General features: G+C 35.6%; 2 protein-coding genes across 2 annotated transcripts in view; both read right to left on the reverse strand.

Annotated features, from left to right (window-relative positions):
- Window positions 1-13,923, reverse strand: part of LOC132122149 (myocardin-related transcription factor B-like) — a 39,182-nt gene extending 25,259 nt beyond the window's left edge. Inside the window, exons 1-2 of the mRNA XM_059532082.1 lie at window positions 13,741-13,923; window positions 501-714 (exon numbers count right to left, since the gene is read on the reverse strand). Of these exons, the coding sequence (XP_059388065.1) occupies window positions 501-636 (136 nt within the window). The 5' untranslated portion in view covers window positions 637-714; window positions 13,741-13,923. The remainder of the gene's footprint in view (window positions 1-500; window positions 715-13,740) is intronic.
- Window positions 13,924-14,970: 1,047 nt separating this feature from the next.
- ercc4 (excision repair cross-complementation group 4) lies at window positions 14,971-21,700 on the reverse strand. The gene is made up of 11 exons (XM_059532083.1): window positions 21,431-21,700; window positions 20,376-20,556; window positions 20,107-20,302; window positions 19,807-20,014; window positions 18,054-18,234; window positions 17,819-17,941; window positions 17,607-17,714; window positions 16,963-17,524; window positions 16,323-16,415; window positions 16,103-16,215; window positions 14,971-16,007 (listed from the first exon to the last, which is right to left on the reverse strand). The coding sequence occupies exons 1-11, from the start codon at window positions 21,605-21,607 to the stop codon at window positions 15,277-15,279; spliced, it is 2,673 nt and encodes an 890-aa protein (XP_059388066.1). The 5' UTR covers window positions 21,608-21,700; the 3' UTR covers window positions 14,971-15,276.

Below are 21,700 nucleotides of genomic sequence, written 5' to 3' on the forward strand. Positions count from 1 at the left end.
CAATAAATGTTGCTGAAAAATAACGTCTGTCTTATTAAACTTAATTTAAATAAACAAATATTCGAATATTCATTTTTTGTGAGCTCAAATATTCGAATGTGATATTTGCAGAAAACGCCCATCCCTACTTTAAACGCAATATATTTAAAGAGTAGTATTCTTGCAATTGTTCCACTTTAGCACAATCAGATATACTTCAGTATATCTTTAGCTCTACTTCCACACAATTAAAGAGGATTAAGTACACATTTTTTTTAAGTATACCAGGTTATATACTAAAAGTGCAATTACAGGGTATTTTACTATGTGCATACATATGTCAGTGTATTTGTAGTATACTAAGAATTAAATAAATGTCTTTCAAATACATTTTACTTTATTTTTCACTAGGGTATTCAATTTGAAATAATAACTGATGGTTATGATATATTGTGCATCGTTAATATATGCAAATGACTCAATCCAACAATTTTTATTCAGCATCATAGCAAGTGACATACCATTTTTGCGTTCGTTGAGGGGGGGCAGCCTCTGGCTGGGGTGCAGGGACAGTTCGCCCATCTCATGGGTTACAGCCTCACTCTGTGGGCTGGGTGCCAACACACCCCGAATCCCAGCATCCCCCTGGTCCTCCATGGCCCCTCAGTGAGGAGTAAAGGGTTTCGCTGGGGATCAGCAGACGATATGGTCACAGGAAACTCCTCACTTCAGTTTCTGCAAAAGACAAAGTCGGTATAGATTCAAGTAAAGATAAAAGTAAACGGCTAAAGACAAGAATGGAGGAAATTTTATTTTCTGTATTATTTGCTTCACTGTAGGGATATGCCAGTATCAAATTTTCATGTTGTGATTTATTGCTAATGCTTTCATCACGGTATAAGGTATTATCATGGTATTGAAATTCTGTTTTAAAAAAGTGATCAATATACAGTATATCAGGTTTAATAACTTTTACCTTATAAAAAAAATTACTGAATATTTAAAAACAATAAAGCAATACAGAAAAATATATAAAGTTAAACGTTTTACACAGATTAAAGTACAAAAAAACTATAAAGACCAATAGGTAACACTTTACAATAAGACCTCATTAGTTAATCTTAGTTAATGCATTAACATTCACAATGAGCAACAGCTACATTTGCTACAGAAGTTATTAATCTTTGTTAAAAAATACAAGTCTTAGTTCATGTTAGCTCATTAAATAACACAGCTGCAACTTTTGATTTTAACAACTTTGTATTAAATATTGGAATACCTAAGATGTATGAATGTTCAGAAGAATTTTTCATTGGCAGTTTGTTAACTAATGAATTAACTAAGGATAACAAATGAAGCCCTAATGTAAAGTGTGAATGAACAATAAAGAATCAAATCACTTTCAAACAATATCTAGGACATGTTGTAGTCAAGATTAAAATGAAAAAAAAGTTTGAAAATTAATAGCCTATTAAGTCTAAATATTTAAGTATTTGGTGCTGTGATGAACACCATAGCAAATCCACAAATCTGAATGACTATTTAAATCGTTGCAATATTTATAAGGTTTCCAGGGTAACGGCTGCATTTTCTGCATTTTAGCGCCATCTGCTGTCAGAGGGTGAATGTGCTTTCATTCAGCGCATCTCTCACGTGTTCCCCTTGTGCTTCTCCTGCGTGCTTGTTTACATCTGAGTGCACACGCTCTTTCAAGCAGCATACAGTGGTGGTGTTGTGCAATTTTACCAGTTTATGGGAAAAGTATTCTTAAAATGCATCCCAAATTCTGAATAATTTATAATGTAGCCTATAATTATTCACGGTATTTAGAAGTGCCAAAGATAACAATATTGTGCATATGCATTACCGTGATATATCGCATTACAGAATACTGGCATGTTTACTTCACTGTACTAAAGATTGTTCTTTAGACTGTCTCAGGAATTTGGTCCAAGTTAGGCAGACTGTGTTTTATTAATACTTGAAAATATAAGTGAAATGGAGAGTTTGGGAATGATGTGGTATAAGGTCTTTAATATCACTTTAGCCATGAAAAACGACCAAAAACACAGAGGATGTGTTTAACCTACAGCATATACAGTTGCTGCTATAGCGCATCTATCAAAGCGCTAACAAATAATAAAAAAGGAGCTATTCCACAGATGGTGAATGAATAGACGTGGTGTTTGCTAGCCTATCATTACTCAACTTTACATCATCCCAGTGGTTTAGATGTGAAACCCATAAAAACATAAACACAGCCCTCACCATGGTGCTGTAAAATGCTAGAATACACTATGACCACATCAGCACAAACCGCAATCATCCATTCCCATGAAACACTTGGCATTCAAAACCTCCTGCTACATGGGAACTGAGAGGGACATTTTCCTGTTGTTAATTTTACAATACAAATTTCAGTGGCGGATCAATTTAGCAACTGATCTCAAGCAAAATCTGCACAAGGGGATGGTGATGAATTTTGTTTAACTAAGAAACTCGATTTTGCCAGTGATGGATTTTGCTTCCTAACTTAAAACATTAAAACAAATCAAACATCACATTCTGCATAATTCTTCCTCTTCCTGTGGTTTTCCACATTCAATCACCTCAGAGCCACTCCACACACCACCCTGCACACCGACAGAAAAAAGGGCAAAAAAATGGACTCATTTAGCTGCCTGTAACATCTGATCCAGCCTTCCAAAAAAAGGGCAGGTTTTTAAATATGAATTCCAGCTGTTTGTACTGGGTTATCAATGACTCAGGCCATTTACTCAAAAATGCATTGAGTAAAACATTGTGGGACATGCGGTCACCGACTTAATAAAGTTCCCAAAGCATGTTTTGATATGGAGACGGATATTAAAAGAAAACCGCATGGCCTGATATGACCTCTGAGTAAAGAGAACATTAGCAGCATCTACTACCTCCAGGTTTACGTGATTCTTTGATCTCTAAATATGATGCAAAATCAACAAAAGGCCATTTCACACATAACTGCAAAAAGCGTCATACTAGTACTACCAAAAGTTAGAGTAAAACAACTCAGTGATAAAAAAAACATGAATGAAGAAGTAAAGCGAGGCATACTTGATATTAAAGGGTTATATAGCTCTAAAATCAATAAAATGAACATAATCAGTGTGTGGTCCTGAACTGACTTTTGTGCAGTGTTTCATGTTTAAACTGCCAAATACTCACAAAGTTATGTATAGCTGGCAAACTATTAATCATGTTTAATCACATCCAAAATAAAAGTTTTTGTTTACGTAAGCTAATATGTGTGTGTGTATATTTATTAGGGGTGCTCCGATCACGATCGGCCGATCGTTATGCGCATCTCGTCAGTAAAGCTGGTTCTCTAATCAGCGGTAAATTCCCACAGGTGCGTGATTTCACATAGAGCAGCTGTTACTACACAGAGCCGTTATTAACTGAGAAGATGCGCAAATAAACGCTGAAAATGAACGTGGATTTGCGCAGCTTCTCAGTTAACAATGGCTCTGTGTAGTAACAGCTTACATGTATCATTTATATTATGTACAAATATATTTAATATATAAAAATATTTTTCTCAACTATATACATGCATGTGTTTGTATTAGGCCTAAATAAACCGTAAACATACAGTACACACATTATGTAAAAAAAAAAAAAAAAAATATATATATATATATATATTGGATACGATTAATTGCATTTAATCATTTGAGGGCACAAAAAATATGACAAATTGCCTGTTTTGATGAGTATTTATGTAAACACACACAATTTCTTAAAAAATAGAGAACCACTCACAGCTGTTAACTGAACTTGTAAATTGTAGACTGAATAACAGTAGGTGTAATAAAGACCAGTGTATTTATGAACACAGTGAAAACTATTCCCTTTTATAATTTCTGAAGCGTTTTGCACTGTTTGTACCTGAACTTCAAGCACTTATCTCTATCTTTGTCTGATTGCTTGCAATTTGCTTCTTTGTTCTTGTTTTCTAACAAAATGCATACCGTATTTTTCGGACTATAAGTCGCACGTGAGTATAAGTCGCATCAGTCCAAAAATAGGTCATGATGAGGAAAAAACATATATAAGTCGCACTGGACTATAAGTCGCATTTATTTAGAACCAAGAGAAAACATTACCGTCTACAGCCGCGAGAGGGCGCTCTATGCTGCTCAGTGTAGGCTACAGGAGCACTGAGCAGCACAGAACGCCCTCTCGCGGCTGTAGACGGTAATGTTTTCTCTTGGTTCATGTCTCTTAGTTCATTTCTCTTGGTTCATGTCAAATTAATTTTGATAAATAAGTCGCACCTGACTATAAGTCGCAGGACCAGCCAAACTATGAAAAAAAGTGAGACTTATAGTCCGGAAAAGACGGTATATAACAAAGCAGGATGTTATCCATATAAATAACCATAAAAAATGAACCCTTACCCTAAGTATCTATAATAAGTAATGACCAATAACCAATCAGGGATTTTGAACATACTTCAAACAAACACTCGTGCACAGAAGCATGCAGCTACAGCACTAGCAGGCCAAGCCTCATTGTATTCTTACATAACACACCAGCGTCATCTACTCGTCCTCTTTATTTTGGAATTTCTAACATTCTATACAGTGCAAGATCTTTTGGTTGGTAGTCAACACAATATACAAATTGTTTATGTTTTGAAGGGAAGTGTATGGAAGCAGATTAATCTCAAATATAATTCACGCAAAAAACATGATTCACACATGCGTAGACAATTTTACATGCATGAAACCTAATTCACGTACACACAAAAAAATATCCACGTGCGTGAAAAAAAAATATATTCACAAAAAGCAATTCACATGCGCAAAATAAAATTATATACTCATAAAATACATTTCACAAATGCAAAACACAATTCGTAGATATACAACTGTGCACAAAAACCTTTGAATGTTTAAAATGTATGAGTGTATCCTTGCATTTGAATGTGCAAATCGTCATTCACGTACGAATCGCCTTAGATATGTGTGTGTGTGTGTTTTTGAGACTTTCCTGGCAGCATAACACTCGTAACACAGAGCAGTCGTACTCTTTAGCCAATCAGATTTAAGCTTATCAATCGACCAATCAGTATCACGTGAGGGCGGGCCTACCTGCATGTTACGTCATCAGCTTTCGACCAGTTCATGGCTGAGCAGAGGTAAGTGCAGTTAATCGTTCATTTCTGTTTAGAAGTTAGAGATCAGTTGAAGCAATAGTTTATTAACTGCTGTTTAGTCGACATGTGAATATAAACATTTATTTTTAGTACTGATGGATTTTCATGTCCTGTCCACCACACATTCAACTGATGATAATGTATGTAATGACGTGCATATAGGAGACATGTTTTGATCTGCATATATTATGTAGTTTTATTGTTTCAGATTTCCAAGACAGATTATATATGAAGATGCAGACAACCAGTACTGTGATCTTACCATTTCTACTGTAATTCTTTATAAAAAGTCATGTTGCAAGCAATCCATTTTGACAGTTGTTTCAACAAGTGGTTGAAAGTGATGCATTGTTACTGTATTAATTTGTCTCCTGCGGACTATATGTACACGCTTTAGGAATAAAGCCTTGCTATGCATGCATTATTAAATGTTCTTGTAAGAATTAAAAGATTCAGACATTGTTCAATTTGTACACGTTTTATTCATTTGAAAGTTTCCGAATCATTTGGGAATAAAATATATAAAATGACTTGATCATGATTAATGTTCCTGTTACATATGATCATGAACTGACAGTCTAAACTGTGAAGCACAATATTCAGTACAGAGAAATATACGTCTCTTCAGGAGTTGTGAGATCCATTCAGAGTGTACTTTGCTTTTAAAGTATATAAATATAATTGCAATAAATCAAGTGAAAAGTTAAAAAATGAATTGTGTTCAGTCCGGTCATCAGTAGACCTCTCTGTTAGAACATATAAGATTGTGTCCTTATATTTAAAGTACTAAAACCCTATAGTACAAGAGGTGCAGACAGAGGATGTGGGAAATTAAGTGATGGTATTTGAATAGAGTTTACTGAGTAATCTTAGTCGCATAATCTTAATTGCCTCTCTATGATAAGTACCTTTGTCTTATCAGCATAAAATCAGATTTGCCTATTTTACTAGGCAAAGTAAAATGAATGCTTCACAATATTGTCCTGTGAGACCTTAAGATGACAATAAAAACCTTATTTAAAAACCTTGACATTACAATACAGCATAAGGAAATTAATGTTGAATATATTGGTAACAGTCTACAATAAGGTACAATAACTAGTTAACATTAGTTCATGTATTAAATAACCATGAGCAATACATTTGTTGCTGTGTTTGTTAATCTTTGTTAACGTTAGGTAAAAATACAGCTGTTCAGTGTTGGTTTACAGTGCATTTACTAATGTTAACAAGATTTTAATGAAGTATTAGTAAATGTTAACATTAACAAAAAATAATACAGGCTGTTCACGTGCAGTTCATTGTTAGTTCATGTTAACTAATGACACTTTTTAATAAAGTGTTACCAATTAAGACATAAATACAAAAAAAGTATAAAAGAGAATATAAAGAAACAACATGAATTAAGATGTTCGTGACTGCTATCCAGATTTCACACCAAAGGTGAGTAATCCTGAAAAATGCAGGGAAACAAGTGTTAATAATAATTTAACATCATACACAAATGGCAAAAAAAACACTGGCTGCTCATTAAAATAGGTCTATTCACTGTTTAAAGAACAATCTCGATGGGTATTGACCACAGATGATTGTTTTGCAATCGTTAGCGTGATTGTAGCTGTGAGAGCTGTCTGTACCTTCAGCTAAAATACAACAAAACAAGCATCATTCTTCTTCATTTTTGACACGATATGGGACATCTGATTACAACAACACTTGCTTACATCAGTTAATAGTTCATAAACTATTGCTTCAACTGATCTCGAACTCTTTAACTTCTGTTAACACAGAAATGAACGATTAACTGCACTTACCTCTGCTCAGCCATGAACTGGTCGAAAGCTGATGACGTAACATGCAGGTAGGCCCGCCCTCACGTGATACTGATTGGTCGATTGATAAGCTTAAATCTGATTGGCTAAAGAGTACGACTGCTCTGTGTTACGAGTGTTATGCTGCCAGGAAAGTCTCAAAAACACACACACACATATCTAAGGCGATTCGTACGTGAATGACGATTTGCACATTCAAATGCAAGGATACACTCATACATTTTAAACATTCAAAGGTTTTTGTGCACAGTTGTATATCTAAGAATTGTGTTTTGCATTTGTGAAATGTATTTTACGAGTATATAATTTTATTTTGCGCATGTGAATTGCTTTTTGTGAATATATTTTTTTTTCACGCACGTGGATATTTTTTGTGTGTACGTGAATTAGGTTTCATGCATGTAAAATTGTCTACGCATGTGTGAATCATGTTTTTTGCGTGAATTATATTTGAGACTAATCTGCTTCCATAGAAGTGTGCCAACATCCAAAACACTGTATGTGTATTATGATGTCGCTATTAATACTTCATAGTCACTGTTGCTAGGATACAGCAGCCTCCCACACAAATAAACTCAAGCTGCTGGAGCTCTCGCTTTCTCAGCAGTGCACTGTTTAGTGATCACTCACAATAGGACAGGTCAAATGTAAACTTATGCACACTAAAAAAAGTTTAAGAATATATAAAAAAATGTAAGCCTAAAAGGTAATATATATATATATATATATATATATATATATATATATATATATATATATATATATATATATATATATATATATATATATATATATATATATATAGTAGTAAAATTTCCCTGTCTGTATCTTAATTTGATTTTCGTTTGCAGTGTCATACTAGATATTGTTTATTATTTAGAAATGTATATTCTACGGAAGGACACATTTATGGAGCATATTAGGGCTCCACGATTATGACAAAAATCATAATTGTCGATTATTCCCTTGAAATTGTGTTTGCAATTATTAATTACGTTTATCACAATTTACATTGAATGATGTTTATACCATTGTTTGATGCAACTGCATGCCGTATTTTTATATGAAAATAAACAAGCTGAAAATACTCTAACTGAAAAACCTTTAGCGCTTTCCTATAATATTAAGCCTCAAATATCAAATATACATCGGATTGGTTTCTTCTTTAAATTATAAACATTTGAATGGTATTATAATGTTTTACTAAATCTAAAACTAAAAAAAGATGGAAAAATCCTTAAGATCTTATGTGTGCAGAATAACATAAGTGGTCTTTGACCGATTAATTGCCGCTTTGAACAATTACATAATTGTGGCATCCATAATTGTAATCGCAATTAGAAATGTGATTAATTGTGCAGCCCTAGAGCATATGATTTAATGTCACACCATGTGAATATTTGCATGCAATGTGGCATACTCACTGCCACAAGCAATGGTGACGCAACATGAAGCAACAAGCTGGTCACAAACTTGTGAAATTGCCATGGCAATATTAATATAAAACATATTCAATAATAACACTTCAACACTGTACAGAATTCAACACTCCAGACACATGCATGTCATCCACCAAATATATTCCAGCCCATTAAGCAAAGCTGAAGATGACCATCTGATGTGTATCCACCGCGTCAAAGAATAACAATCAAACAGTCCACATCTGGCTTACACCACATGAAATATGTGGTACAGTGATCTATGAGATACACTCTAAAGACAGTTACAATAATAATGTATATTTTACATAAGAAAAACAGAGGGGCTTGGCTGCTTCTGTGGTCTGCTGTTTCTGGCATGCCTCACTGTTAGAGCTCACGGCTAAACCATTTTCCATACAACCCTCAAACCACATACATTTCCAACTTCAACATTGTGTGCCAAACTATCTATCACAATCGATTCAGTTAAGTTACTGAAGGCAATTACAGTCAACACGTCTTAAGAAGGAGCAAGGGGGGAAAAAACTAAAAGAATCACTTGGTTTTCTATAAAAAAAAGCAAGGTCTAGAGAGGTTTGCTCCAAACTAAGCACGTAAACTAATGACACCTCACTGAGAAATGACCAGCCTTCATGTTGACGTCAGGAGAGGTCAAACCTTAGTTACTTCAGTTCACCCTGAAATTCACCCTAGTCTTCATTACTCACCTTCAAGTCATTCCAGACTTTTATTCATCTTCAGAACACAAACTAAGATATTTTTTATATACTTTTATCATTTTTCTTCACATATCCAAAATTTCCATGTTTTAAAAAGCACATACAGACATTGCTCAACCATGATTACTAACAATAGCTCCAATGTTTTCAACTACTTGTAAATCATGAGAAAATTCCCATTCTAAATAGTGACATGGGGCAGTGCAGTCGCCTGCCAATGACGTTAGTTACCCTTTGTTACCGCCTTTACTGACGTTGAAACCACATGTCAACAGTGTCGTGGACAAATGCTGAAGTAGCTTCGTGACAAACTTCAACTAGAAAGAGATTCCGATCAATTCGTATCTTTACAGAAAACGTATGCTTTACAGAAAACGTAACGATCAACAAGATTAGTATTATGGGGCACCAAACGCAGGCCATCGCGTCTCTTGACCCGCACGAGGACATGTCTGATTCATAGTCTGATCGCGTTTTTGCATTGACTTTGTAGGTAATCTACTCGCACAAATAGTTAAACTCGCGTTAAATCCATGATTTATCTTTCCATTTGATTGATGGCCATCAGCGGTTGGGTAGAAGACAACAAATCCCATCATTCCACGCTCCTTCTTAGCGTCATCAAACCATGCGATTGTTATTGTTTTGGTAGTGCGCCCTCTCGTGGCAGGTCCAACAACCTGTACCTTTAAGCAATCACCCTTGATCTTCTGTGTTTACAATATTTAATGAGCTCTATTTGTGCACTGATCAAAGCCTAAATTAAATCTGTTCATCTTATGGAGTAATAGTGCCTCTTCAGATGACTTGTATTAAACAGTTTCTGTATACAGTACAGACCAAAAGTTTGGACACACCTTCTCATTCAAAGAGTTTGCTTTATTTTCATGACTATGAAAATTGTAGATACACACTGAAGGCATCAAAACTATGAAATAACACATGTGGAATTATATACATAACAAAAAAGTGTGAAACAACTGAAAATATGTCATATTCTAGGTTCTTCAAAGTAGCCACCTTTTGCTTTGATTACTGCTTTGCACACTCTTGGCATTCTCTTGATGAGCTTCAAGAGGTAGTCACCTGAAATGATCTTCCAACAGTCTTGAAGGAGTTCCCCGAGAGATGCTTAGCACTTGTTGGCCCTTTTGCCTTCTGTCTGTGGTCCAGCTCACCCCTAAACCATCTCGATTGGGTTCAGGTCCGGTGACTGTGGAGGCCAGGTCATCTGGCGCAGCACCCCATCACTCTCCTTCTTGGTCAAATAGCCCTAGATGCCTTCAGTGTGACTCTACAATTTTCATAGTCATGAAAATAAAGAAAACTCTTTGAATGAGAAGGTGTGTCCAAACTTTTGGTCTGTACTGTATATGGATTACTTCTATTTAGAAATGACTGTTTGTGTTTATGAACTGATCACTGAATCATTGACTCTAACGGTTAGTTTAAAAACAGATTTGTTCAGGAATGAAAGACTGCAGTGTTGCTTTGTCATGCACAAATGTTCTGCTCCAGCTTTGTTTTTAACTGTTTTCATTGTCGAATCTGAAAAAAAAGAAAAGACACAATATTGTGCCTAAAATGTAACTCACTCACTATAAACTTAAAAAATAAAACATCTCATTTGCGATCACACACACACTTTTAATATTGAGGAAAACAGTACTCTTACATTCTTGCACTCATGTATTATTTAACTAAATAAATATAAATATCAAAGACCTAAACAGGGATATTTTTTGCTTTCATAACTTGAATTATAGGGGCATTCTAATAGACTTTATCATACAGTGAATGCTTTTGGATTTTAAGACCGTTTTTTTTTTTTTTTTGCAAAGTCAGGGACATACTTGATAATATTAGCTTGCATATCTTTAAAACAGCAATTATGATATTATCGCAGTAAATAACCATCACAAACCACTACTTGGAAATTTTGGTTGCGTGTACTGTCAATGAAGGGACAAAAATGATATGAATATTCTAAATATCTTAATTTGTGTTCCAAAGAGGAGCAGAAGTCTTGGGTTTGCAACAACGTTTTGAGATTTCAGAGACTAATAACCGCCATTCAAACATTACAAACCAAAAAACTTGCTAGAATTTAACATTTTATTTCAGAGATTACATTTGATCCTAAAATGGATTATATTTTACAGGATTACCAGTGTAAAATTTCAGGAGAACTGTTTAACAACACTGGTAAAAACAACAACAATGAAATATATCATGCTTTAATTATTTTAATTGAACCTACATACTGATCAAACATCAATCAGCCACAATGTGACTTTAATAACTAGTTCTTGTTTCATATCTGTTGCAATAAGCATTGTTGTAGTAAGGAAGTTACAACACTCTTGGTTTTCCTTTAGGAAGGTGTGCCCTCAAGCTCTAGTTTTCCATTCACCCTATTAGCACAATAGCTTCTCCTTCACAGTGGCCAACATTTAATCGCTCTCAAATGGCTTTAATGTCAGAGACCTGAACCCGATTCTGCTGAGACAGCATACTATGGACCATGACTAAATACTCTGGAAAATATCAAACTCCAATTAAAAAGCAAACCCAGATGCTTGCTCCTATTCATGTGCCATGCTGGAAACACAAGCAATGATTTCCATGTGTTTCATCAAAGGAGAGCAACAAGGTGGGCTGGCACAAGATAAATGTTTAGTTACTTCCTCAGCGAGGTTAATGACAAACTTTAAGATTAACTTTTTACAAATGGTCCATTAATGATTTCATGTGGGGAATCAACACAAGGTCTATGAGTGTACACTAAAGAATTTGTCCATTATGAAATGTCCCAGTTGTATATAGATGTACAAATGTAACGTTTTAATGCAGTTGCTAGTGTACATCCTAAATTCAAGTGAGTTTGGGTGGCCATTGTTATAAAAAATATTTTTGGAATTAAAATGAAAAAAATTCCCAAAACAAAGTAAAAGTTAATCATCTAAAGTACAGCTAAAAATATGTCATTTAGTATAATTTATAAAGCATAAATTAATATCTTGAATTAGCGTTTGCTTTATATTTTCAGTTTTCATTTTAAGTTTGTTGTGTACTGTTGTCATTTTATTACTTTATTTTTTAATATTTCTATTAAGCTTTGTATTTCAGTTTTCATTTTAGTACTTGCACTTGTCAAATTAACACATTTCTGATTTCCATATGTAGCCTTTTCCTTTAATATTTACATTACAGTACATATTCATTTTATATTTGTGTTATATTCAGCTTAATTTCAGTTAATAAAACCTTTCATAGTTTTAATGATAACAACTCTGAGCTAAATGTGTCATTCTGAAAGTGAAGTGACATTCAGCCAGGTATGGTGACCCATACTCGGAATTTGTGCTCTGCATTTAACCCATCCGAAGTGCACACACACAGAGCAGTGAACACACACACACACTGTGAACACACACCCGGAGCAGTGGGCAGCCATTTATGCTGCGGCGCCCGGGGAGCAGTTGGGGGTTCAATGCCTTGCTCAAGGGCATCTAAGTCGTGGTATTGAAGGTGGAGAGAGAACTGTACATGCACTCCCCCCACCCACAATTCCTGCCGGCCCGGAACTCGAACTCACAACCTTTCGATTGGGAGTCCGACTCTCTAACCATTAGGCCACGACTTCTCTCACACAATAAGTGTAATAATTGTACAGTAACCATAATATGATACTAAACACACTATTAATGAACAGACAACACTCAATTTTATGCAGTATGTCTCTTCTAAAGGTACTTTGTCTGAAAAAAGTTGAGGACCCCTGATTTAGTCTAAGAAACTTAGGGATCTAGATATGTGGATAACATGGTAAAAACTAAATTTACATGAAACCAAAAAATCAAATAAATAATAGCATGTGAAATCTGTACAATTCGATTCAAAAACACATGACAGAGCATACATCTTGCATCCAGGCACCACAGAATTAGATTTCTGACATTCATGACTTGAGGTGGCATGAAGTGGAGATGCCAGGAGTCTGGTCCATAAAGTCACACCTGTGTATGACTCACGAGTTGTTTGAAGACTGCAGGTCTATTAGGTTGTTTACACTCATTCACATGGAGTTTCAGTTTCTCCAGGAGAGTCAATGAGAAATAAAGAAGATGCGAAAACTTCCAGTGTGTTTAACATTTCTGCCATACAGATGCTAAAATCATCAAAAGACCCTTCCTCCTCGTCCTACAGTATCTGACATTGATGGCTCAACATGTAAACCCCACTGTCTCCGCATAAACATCATGTGAAACAGCAGTGTTGATCTAAAAACATCAAAACGCAGTGTTTACAGACAATACAGTAGGTTCGCATGCTAGTAACCTACATTAAATATCTTTTTTTAGGCGACATTCAAGTAATGTAAAGCTCATCCGAGAATACTCAAAATTCCAAGTTTATGTTTTATTTTAAGAGTGTTTATCTAGAGTGTACATGACAGTCATGCTCCGTGTTTGTCAATGGCTCAATCCTCACATCGGAAAACAGTCTAGAACGAGAACTACAGCGCTACACATTAAATCTTACTGCCATATAATGTCGCTTCTTACCCTGTTCCTTATAGCTGTGTCTAGCTTGCTTGTCGTAGCCCCTTGGGTTAATGCTCCATAGCTGTCCTTGATGTGGTCACCCATGTATACAAGGATTGATTCAGCTTTTCTTCAGGACTGAAGTTTTTTTTTTTTTTTTTGAGGAGGTAAGATGGCCGATGCTGGTCTAAACCTGAACTCTTGTGACGCAAACAGAGGTGTTATAGGCCAGTCACCATCAGGGGGCGCCAGTGTTCCGTCTGTCTTGTATATGTTATAACTTAATTCATGTATTTAATTTTAATTAAATTAATGTTCATCTAGACAGAATTGTTTAAAGGTACAGTTAACCCAAAAATATAGATTTTACTTTTACTTTTACTTCTCAGTCACCATTCAATTTTATTGTAAGGAGTAATTATCAAAGTAGTCAAAAAACAACATCATGCAATTTTGGAAAAAACATTGGGGTTGAGCAAATTACAGAATTTCAATTTTGTGTTGAATACACAGAGATAATTACAGAAATAATTTATTTTATTCATGACAAAAATGTTAACTTTTTCTAAGAGTGGAATTTGCCAATGAAAAGATTAAATTTTAAAATAAGCAAATAACTGCATTTAAATATAACACAGCAATGTCATTTCAAACTGGAAGGTTTGATTTTAACAAACATGGTATTTAAAGGTATAATTCACCCAAATGAAAATTCTGTCATTAATTACTCAACCTTATGTCGTTCCAAACCTGTAAGACATTCGTTCATCTTTGGGAACACAAATTAAGATATTTTTGATGAAATCCGAGAGCTTTCTGACGCTCCAATAGACAGCAAGGATCCTAACACTATCAAGGTCCAGAAACGTAGGAAGGACATTGTTAAAATAAACCACGTGACATCAGCGGTTCAACCGTAATTTCACGAAGCTACGAGAATACTTTTTGTGTGACTTTATCCAACAATTAGTCTCCTCCGCATTACCCTGGTGGCATTTCGGAGAGTATCACATACATAAGCAACGTATGTATGCAGATACATTGTTTACATTCAGATCAAAGCATAAACAACATATCCGCGTATATGTGATACTCTCCAAAATGGCGCTACAGGGTGACACATAGGAGATGAATTATTGAATAAGTCATTAATTTTGTTTTCTTTGCACACGCAAATTATTCTCGTAGCTTCGCATTCCCGTATTACGATTGAACAACTGATGTCAAAGGAATTATTTTAATGACGTCCTTACTACATTCTGGACCTTTCTGGACCTTGATTGTGTTAGGATCTTAGCTGTCTATGGGAGCATCAGAAAGCTATCGGTATTTATCAAAAATATCTTAATATGTGTTTCAACGATGAACGAAGGTCTTACAGGTTTGGAACGACACGAGGGTGAGTAATGACATTTTTCATTTTTAGGTGAACTATCCCTTTAAATATTCAGAAATACAATAATTCACTCACTGCATTTTATACAACAATTTCATAATAAATAGGCACAATTACTAAACCTGATATTATGATGCAAATACTGTTCTTCTTTACAATGTCTACTTGTTTTTCTGAACAGGCACCACATCCATTGGATTGTGTAGGAATTCATAAAGCTGCCTGGCGTTGCTACTACTGCCCAATACATCACTGAGCTTTTCCTGACTAAAGGTTACTAGATCAGCCAGACAGGAAGCATGTTTTATAATGCTCTTGAAGTTTTTTACATTGACTCCAGGCATACGGAGCAAGAAGTCGTGAGGGCCGGGGTTGTACAGGTTTGCTGATTCCGTCACAGTCTCTGATTCCGCAGTAACGGCCTGAGCTGTAGCAGCATCAGGCTCCTGGCGGCCGTGTTTGAGCTCCTGAAACAGCTCTGCTGTCACGTAGGGAGACGGGCACCAGAGCAGCCTCAGGCGGGGAAAATGGAGGGTGAGGAGGGTCAGTTTGGAGGTGACGTCACTGGCAGAGATCTCCTGACGAAAGTCACTGCGGGCCACCAGGGAGAAAGGCTTTGCTGGGTCAAACTCGATAAGCAGCACGGGACGGCGATAGAAACGAGTCATAGAGAGGCACTGTGTGTAGAGACGCCCACTCTGCAGGGAACCAATGAGGTCGCTGACACTTTTGCGCTCCACACAGATCTCTGAAGTCAGTATGTAGTCGCCAACCTCTAAGGTGACGGGTTCAATGTCGAGACCCCGTTGATGCAGAAGGGAAGGAAGTTCACTGCGGAACTCCCGCATGTCAACTATGATTCGCTGAGGCTCTTTAACCTCTTCACGACCCCCTAATTTAACATATACATCATTATTCAGCACATTACATGTTGAACTGTCAAAACCATATTGCATGAATACATCACGGGGAAGAATGAAGGTTTACCTGCTTTACGGGTGTTTGTGGTGGCATTTGCAGGTTCCTGACTGCGGACCAGATCTAGGTTGGTGTCTTCCCTACCCTCTCTCTCTTCTGGCACAACCATGCTGGCCTTTTCCCTATTTTAAAAAGAAAAGAGCAGCTTTTAAAATAAGCGGTGTCACAAAGAGATAATGCAGCTGAACAATTTTTTTTCCCTCAGATAAATAGTAAATATTGAGCTAACCTTATGAGGTACTCGAATGCTTGTTTTTCTTTGCTCAAGACTGTAAGATACCTCTGTTCCTCTGTCGAGCCTCCATATATAAGAAAATACACACTACACATGAGGGGGAAACAATCAGGAGAGTTAAATCTATTAGATATAGATTTATTCATTATTTATTTAAATAATATGAGAAATATATATTTTCTCTTCAAATAGAAATTACTGCTTTTAATTAGTAAAGATGCATTAAATTCAAGTCACATTAAAAAGACATTTATAATGTTATAAAACATTTGTTTCAAATGAATGCTGTTCTTTTGAACTTTCTATTCATCAAAAAATCTTTTCAAGATTTACAATAATAATAAAAAACACTTCTTAAACACCAAATCAACATACTAGAATGATTTCTGAAGGATCATATGGCACTGAATCGTCTTTACAATTACAAAATTTAGCATTTTTAAATATATTAAAATAGAAAACGGTTATTTTAAATTGTAATAATGTGAGACAATATTACCTGTTTACTGTATTTCTGATCAAACAAATGCCATCTTGGTCAGCACAAGTTATTTCAAAAACATTATAAAAATCCTACCGACCCCTAACTTTAAGTACTATTAATTATACATTTGCTCCATGCCAATATACACACCGGAGAGGTTTTCCTGGTCTGCTGGCTTTATAAATCTCAAGTTGCCGCACAAAACTGAGTTCAGCATCATACAAAACAACAAACATGGGGTCAACTTCTTGCAACACCCGTGTCAAACTGTACGGGTCGTTGCATCCCTTCAATGGGTGAATGACAGTCAACGGCTCTTTAAGAATGCCATAGTAGTCATCGGAAGAAAGATCAAGAAGAATCTCTTCTTCTTCTTCTTCTTCTTCCTCTTCCGCCATCCTTACTTCATCTTCACTGTATCCAATTATGTCCTTTTCAGCTCCATCTTCCTGCCTGACTTTTGACGGCCTCTCATTCTTTGTTAGTCTCTTTGAGTTGGTTTTGGGTTTTTTCGGCTGCCCATTTTTCCCTTTGCTCTTAGCGGAGTCCTTCTTGGGCCAGCCTTTGTCAAGCTTCAGCAAATCAGGCTGAGGATCTTCTTTTCCAATGGTGCGTGAATAAAGCCGATTCAGAAGGTGCTCTGCTCCTTTTTGGATATATTCTTTCAGCTGAGCGCATGTTCTGTCATCACTGGCGCATATCAATACACGGCCTAGTGTACAGACAACAAATTTAACTTGATGATTTGCATATGAATGGTTATCATGAAACACCTTACTGTTAAATGGTTTTACCTGGTTCATGCTCAGAGTTGCTGTTTTCTTTCTCAATCTCCCGTAGTACCTCTGTTAGCGCTTCCCATTTTGGATTTTTTTCAAGCACAAGCTCTCTTATTGGAGGGGCTAGTTTTATCCATAAATAGAAAAAATTATACTAGTATGCACGTGTATTAAAAATCTGAAACAAAGTAAGTGAACACCTTTTAGAAGACAAAATATACATGTACCTAGGGCACTTTGTTTCTGGTCAGTCTCTCCGACTTTAAGTTTCTTCTTTGACTCCTGAATGCGATACACGCGACTGCGAGCATTTACAAACATTGATGTGCTTGAGTCCAAGAATAACCAACCTGATTCAGAACAGGAGAAAAAAAAAAAAAAAAGAATCAGGTGAGCTTTACTGACTATAACTTGCTTTATCTCTGAAGAGTTCAAACAGAGCTACAGATCAGCTGACTGTACCTGAATTACTACCAAAGCTTTTCTGGCTGGTTCTCAAAGACTCCAGCAGATTGAGGAAGGTGACACAGTCGTACTGAGTGAGGTAGAGAAGAAGGGTTCTTAAAATCTTCAGGTCCTGAACAAGGGATTTGGTCCTGGAGCCCAGCTGATGCCACAGTGGGTCAAGATAATGACGAATTGTCTACATTTGAAAAAAACAAAAACAAAAACATGGTCAGCAACTCACAATTTATTCAATTTATCTTTCTTTTTTGTTTTATTGCTTTCTTTCTGCTTTAAATTGTTTTGAAATAATTTCTTATTTATATTTGCCTCAGCAATACAGCACTTTTTAAAAATTTAAGTGCCCCTATTTATGAAAGGTTCATATTTTGGTTTTGGGAGTCCCCAGCAACAGGTTTACATGCATGCAAGGTCAAAAAACACGTTTGGTCCCACTTTATATTAAGTGGCCTTAACTGCTTTGTACTTAGGTCAAAAAATAAGTACAATGTAATTGTGTTCATATAATATTGACGCTAATCTGTGGTGATTGGTCCGATTGGTGATTGGTCGATTTCATTTTCATTACAGACATTTCATCATGTCTGTAATGCCTGATAAATCAGCGTTTGTGAGCCAGTGCTGTTTTGTGTACAGCGTTACCGGGGAAACCGACATTTTTACTGCTCCAAAAGCCACTCATAGTGGCAAAGAATGAATTAGCATTTTCATTTTTTACGGGGTTTCCGCGTGCAACAAGTGGGCGGGCAATATGCTAATGTTTCACGTGGATGTCAACATGAAAAGGCTTGGGATTTGTTTTAAAAAACGACTCTTTTCAATGATTCAGAGTGGACTCTTTCTTTTAAGAGACAATATATTTACACACGGTGTAGTTTCAGATTTAAAACTTTGCAGGATGTTTTCATTCACTTAGAGCTGTGTTACACAATGCATTAAAGGTAATTTTAAAAAATCCATAATGGGACACTTTAAAAAATAAATAAAATCATTTATATATATATAACTATTACTTGATATAATTTCCATTTAGAATATTGTTATAACTATTATAAAATTATTTAATTATTATTATTGCTGCATTTGAAATAATAATGAAACTAGTAATAATAAAAATGTGTTTTTGTGTTATTGTGATTTTTTGTTTTACATAGTACAGAGCAACGAATAAGTGGAAGTGTCCACTGTGATTTTTATACAAATAATTAAACACTATTAAAATAAATAAAAAATCAATTAATTTACATAATAGTATAATATTTTATTTATATTACATATAAAATAAATATATAATAAATATATTATACACATTTACATTGTATTATTACACTTTCTTTAAGGTCCAATTCTAGTTATTAACAAACCATTAACTGAGACTTTTGTCTCAAACTTCCAACCAATTATGGCTGCTTGTTAAAAGTTAATAAGGTAGTTGTTAAATTTAGGTATTGGGTAGAATTGGGGAAGTAGAATATGGTCATGCTGAATATGTGCTTTACAAGTACAATTATAAACAGTCAATATGTTAGTAATAACCATAGTTAATTTAAGATCAAAATTTAAGGTCACAGAGTAGAAAAGAAACAAATGAATAAAATAATAAATGATATTGTGAAATATGAAAATCAGTATTATTTATTATTATTCTTGTATGTTGTTTGATTTTTTTTTTTTAAATGTATGGTATAGTGATTTTTTTTCCCCCTCATGTACAGTATCATCAACAGCACTATGAAATGTATTTTCTCACTTTCTCAAAGGAAGTGCCCAGGCTGTTCTCCAGAGAGAGGTCTTCTGCTTCCAGAGTGGGATTGTAGCGCTTCAGCTCTTTCAAGCAGGCGTTCATGATGTCCAGAATAGAGCTCTGAATGGCTCTCATCGCTGGAGTCAGAGACACATGCAGCTCCACCACGTCCGGCTTGTGTTTGTCAAGCGTTGTGTTTACTGACGCTTGAAATCTGGCAGATTGCAAAAACACCTGATTTATAAACAACATGCACCTACAAAAATCATAAATACTCAGAGTAAAACAAAAAATAAAATGTCATACCTTGGCCAAAGAAAGAGCTTCTTCACAAACAGGTTTCTCATGACACGCTCGACTTTACAGAAGCCAGAAGAGAAGGATGTGGCTTTGTCAGTAAAGGCCTTGATGAACCCTGTCTTGTTTTTCTGCCGATAAAGTCTCAGAATGAAAGCCTCCTGACAAGACTCAATGATCTTATGCGCACGATACACCAGGATTCCTGTTCAAATACGCATTAAGACAATTTAGTCCAGCAACACATTATTGAAGAACGTCTGTATAGCTCCCCTGACCTGTTATGAGGTGAGCAGGAATTCGGTCCGTAAGGAAGTCCACCACTAGGATTCGGCTGGTCACAAAGAGAACTCCTCCTTTAGTGTACACATTGTATCTTTCATTATTATGCACATCACTGGTCACAGTCTGGGGAAGATGGCTCACCCCTTCAGCACGGAGCTGCTCTGTAAAATACTCCTTCAACAGGCAAACACATTAATCATTATTATTATCCAATCACTTTATCCTATAGACAACTGTATCATATATGATACATGAATGACAAAGGCCTCAAAAATTATGAACATGACCAAAGCTTTTTACTTTTTTTTTAATAAGTAAAATATAATTCTAAAAATGTCCACCTTCAGGTCACTGTTTTTTTTTTATAAATGTAAGGAATGTTGATTTGTATCTTTGAATTAGCCATGCCTTGCATTTAATAATATTTCTTGCCCCCCACAATTAAAACTACAGAGCTTGGCCATGAAACTAAGCATTTCAATATCATCTTATGTATTATTAATAAATATTATTTTGATATATAGATTGACGAATGATATTTACAAGCGTTTTATGTAAGTCGACTGCTATATCGATTTACATTACAATCTATCAAAATTGCATCGTACCTTTCGGCCATAGAAATAACAACACCTGCACCAATTTGCACATTTTTTCTCTGTTTGGGCATCTGAAATAAAAAAAACTGAGGTGTTTTTCCCTTCTCGTGTATCGTATTCTCACTTCTCATTATAAACATTTTGTCTAAAGGTTCAATAAAGCGTTCAATTTCAAAAGATTCAATTTTTTTTTTCTTCATATTTCAGGCTTTACAGGCTTAAGCATAACAATGCAATGCATATAATGAAAATGTTCGTGCATGGTGTAGATTCTGTAGCCTTTCAATCAGGTTTACAACCTTTCGTATCACTTTTTAGGTCATTTGCAGTACACATCAACATAGACAAACGACATGCATAATAATTATACCAGAATAAGCTACAAGTAAACTACGTTAGATGTATTTCCATGTCCTTTCAGTATAACAGGATCACTCAGGCTGACCCACCTGTTCAGGAGTGGTTGTGTTTAACAGGAGCACCAGGCTGCCCTCCTCTGAATACACTCTCATGAAGTGTAAGAGAAGGCGGTCGATCCCGAGCCCCTCAGCGCTGATCAGCAGTCCGTCTGTGCTGAACAAACTCAGAAACATCTCCGTCTCATACTCCAGCAGCGGGCTCGCCATCTTTACGAAAGATTGACTGAAATAATCTAATAGATTTTACTTGCTGGAATAACGCGAACGTTACTGGTTCATTCTTTCTTCTTCGCTGGATGA

Source organism: Carassius carassius, chromosome 40 (assembly GCF_963082965.1).
Source record: "Carassius carassius chromosome 40, fCarCar2.1, whole genome shotgun sequence".
NCBI lineage: Eukaryota > Metazoa > Chordata > Actinopteri > Cypriniformes > Cyprinidae > Carassius > Carassius carassius.

Excerpts from the sequence above, each read along its gene's own strand:
- ercc4 (XM_059532083.1), bottom strand. The coding sequence starts at position 21,607 with ATGGCGAGCCCGCTGCTGGAGTATGAGACGGAGATGTTTCTGAGTTTG. Across the intron at positions 18,235-19,806 it reads TGGGCACTTCCTTTGAGAAA|ACAATTCGTCATTATCTTGA; the intron begins GTGAGAAAATAC and ends TTTCAAATGTAG. Across the intron at positions 16,216-16,322 it reads GCATTCGAGTACCTCATAAG|GGAAAAGGCCAGCATGGTTG; the intron begins GTTAGCTCAATA and ends TTTTTAAAATAG.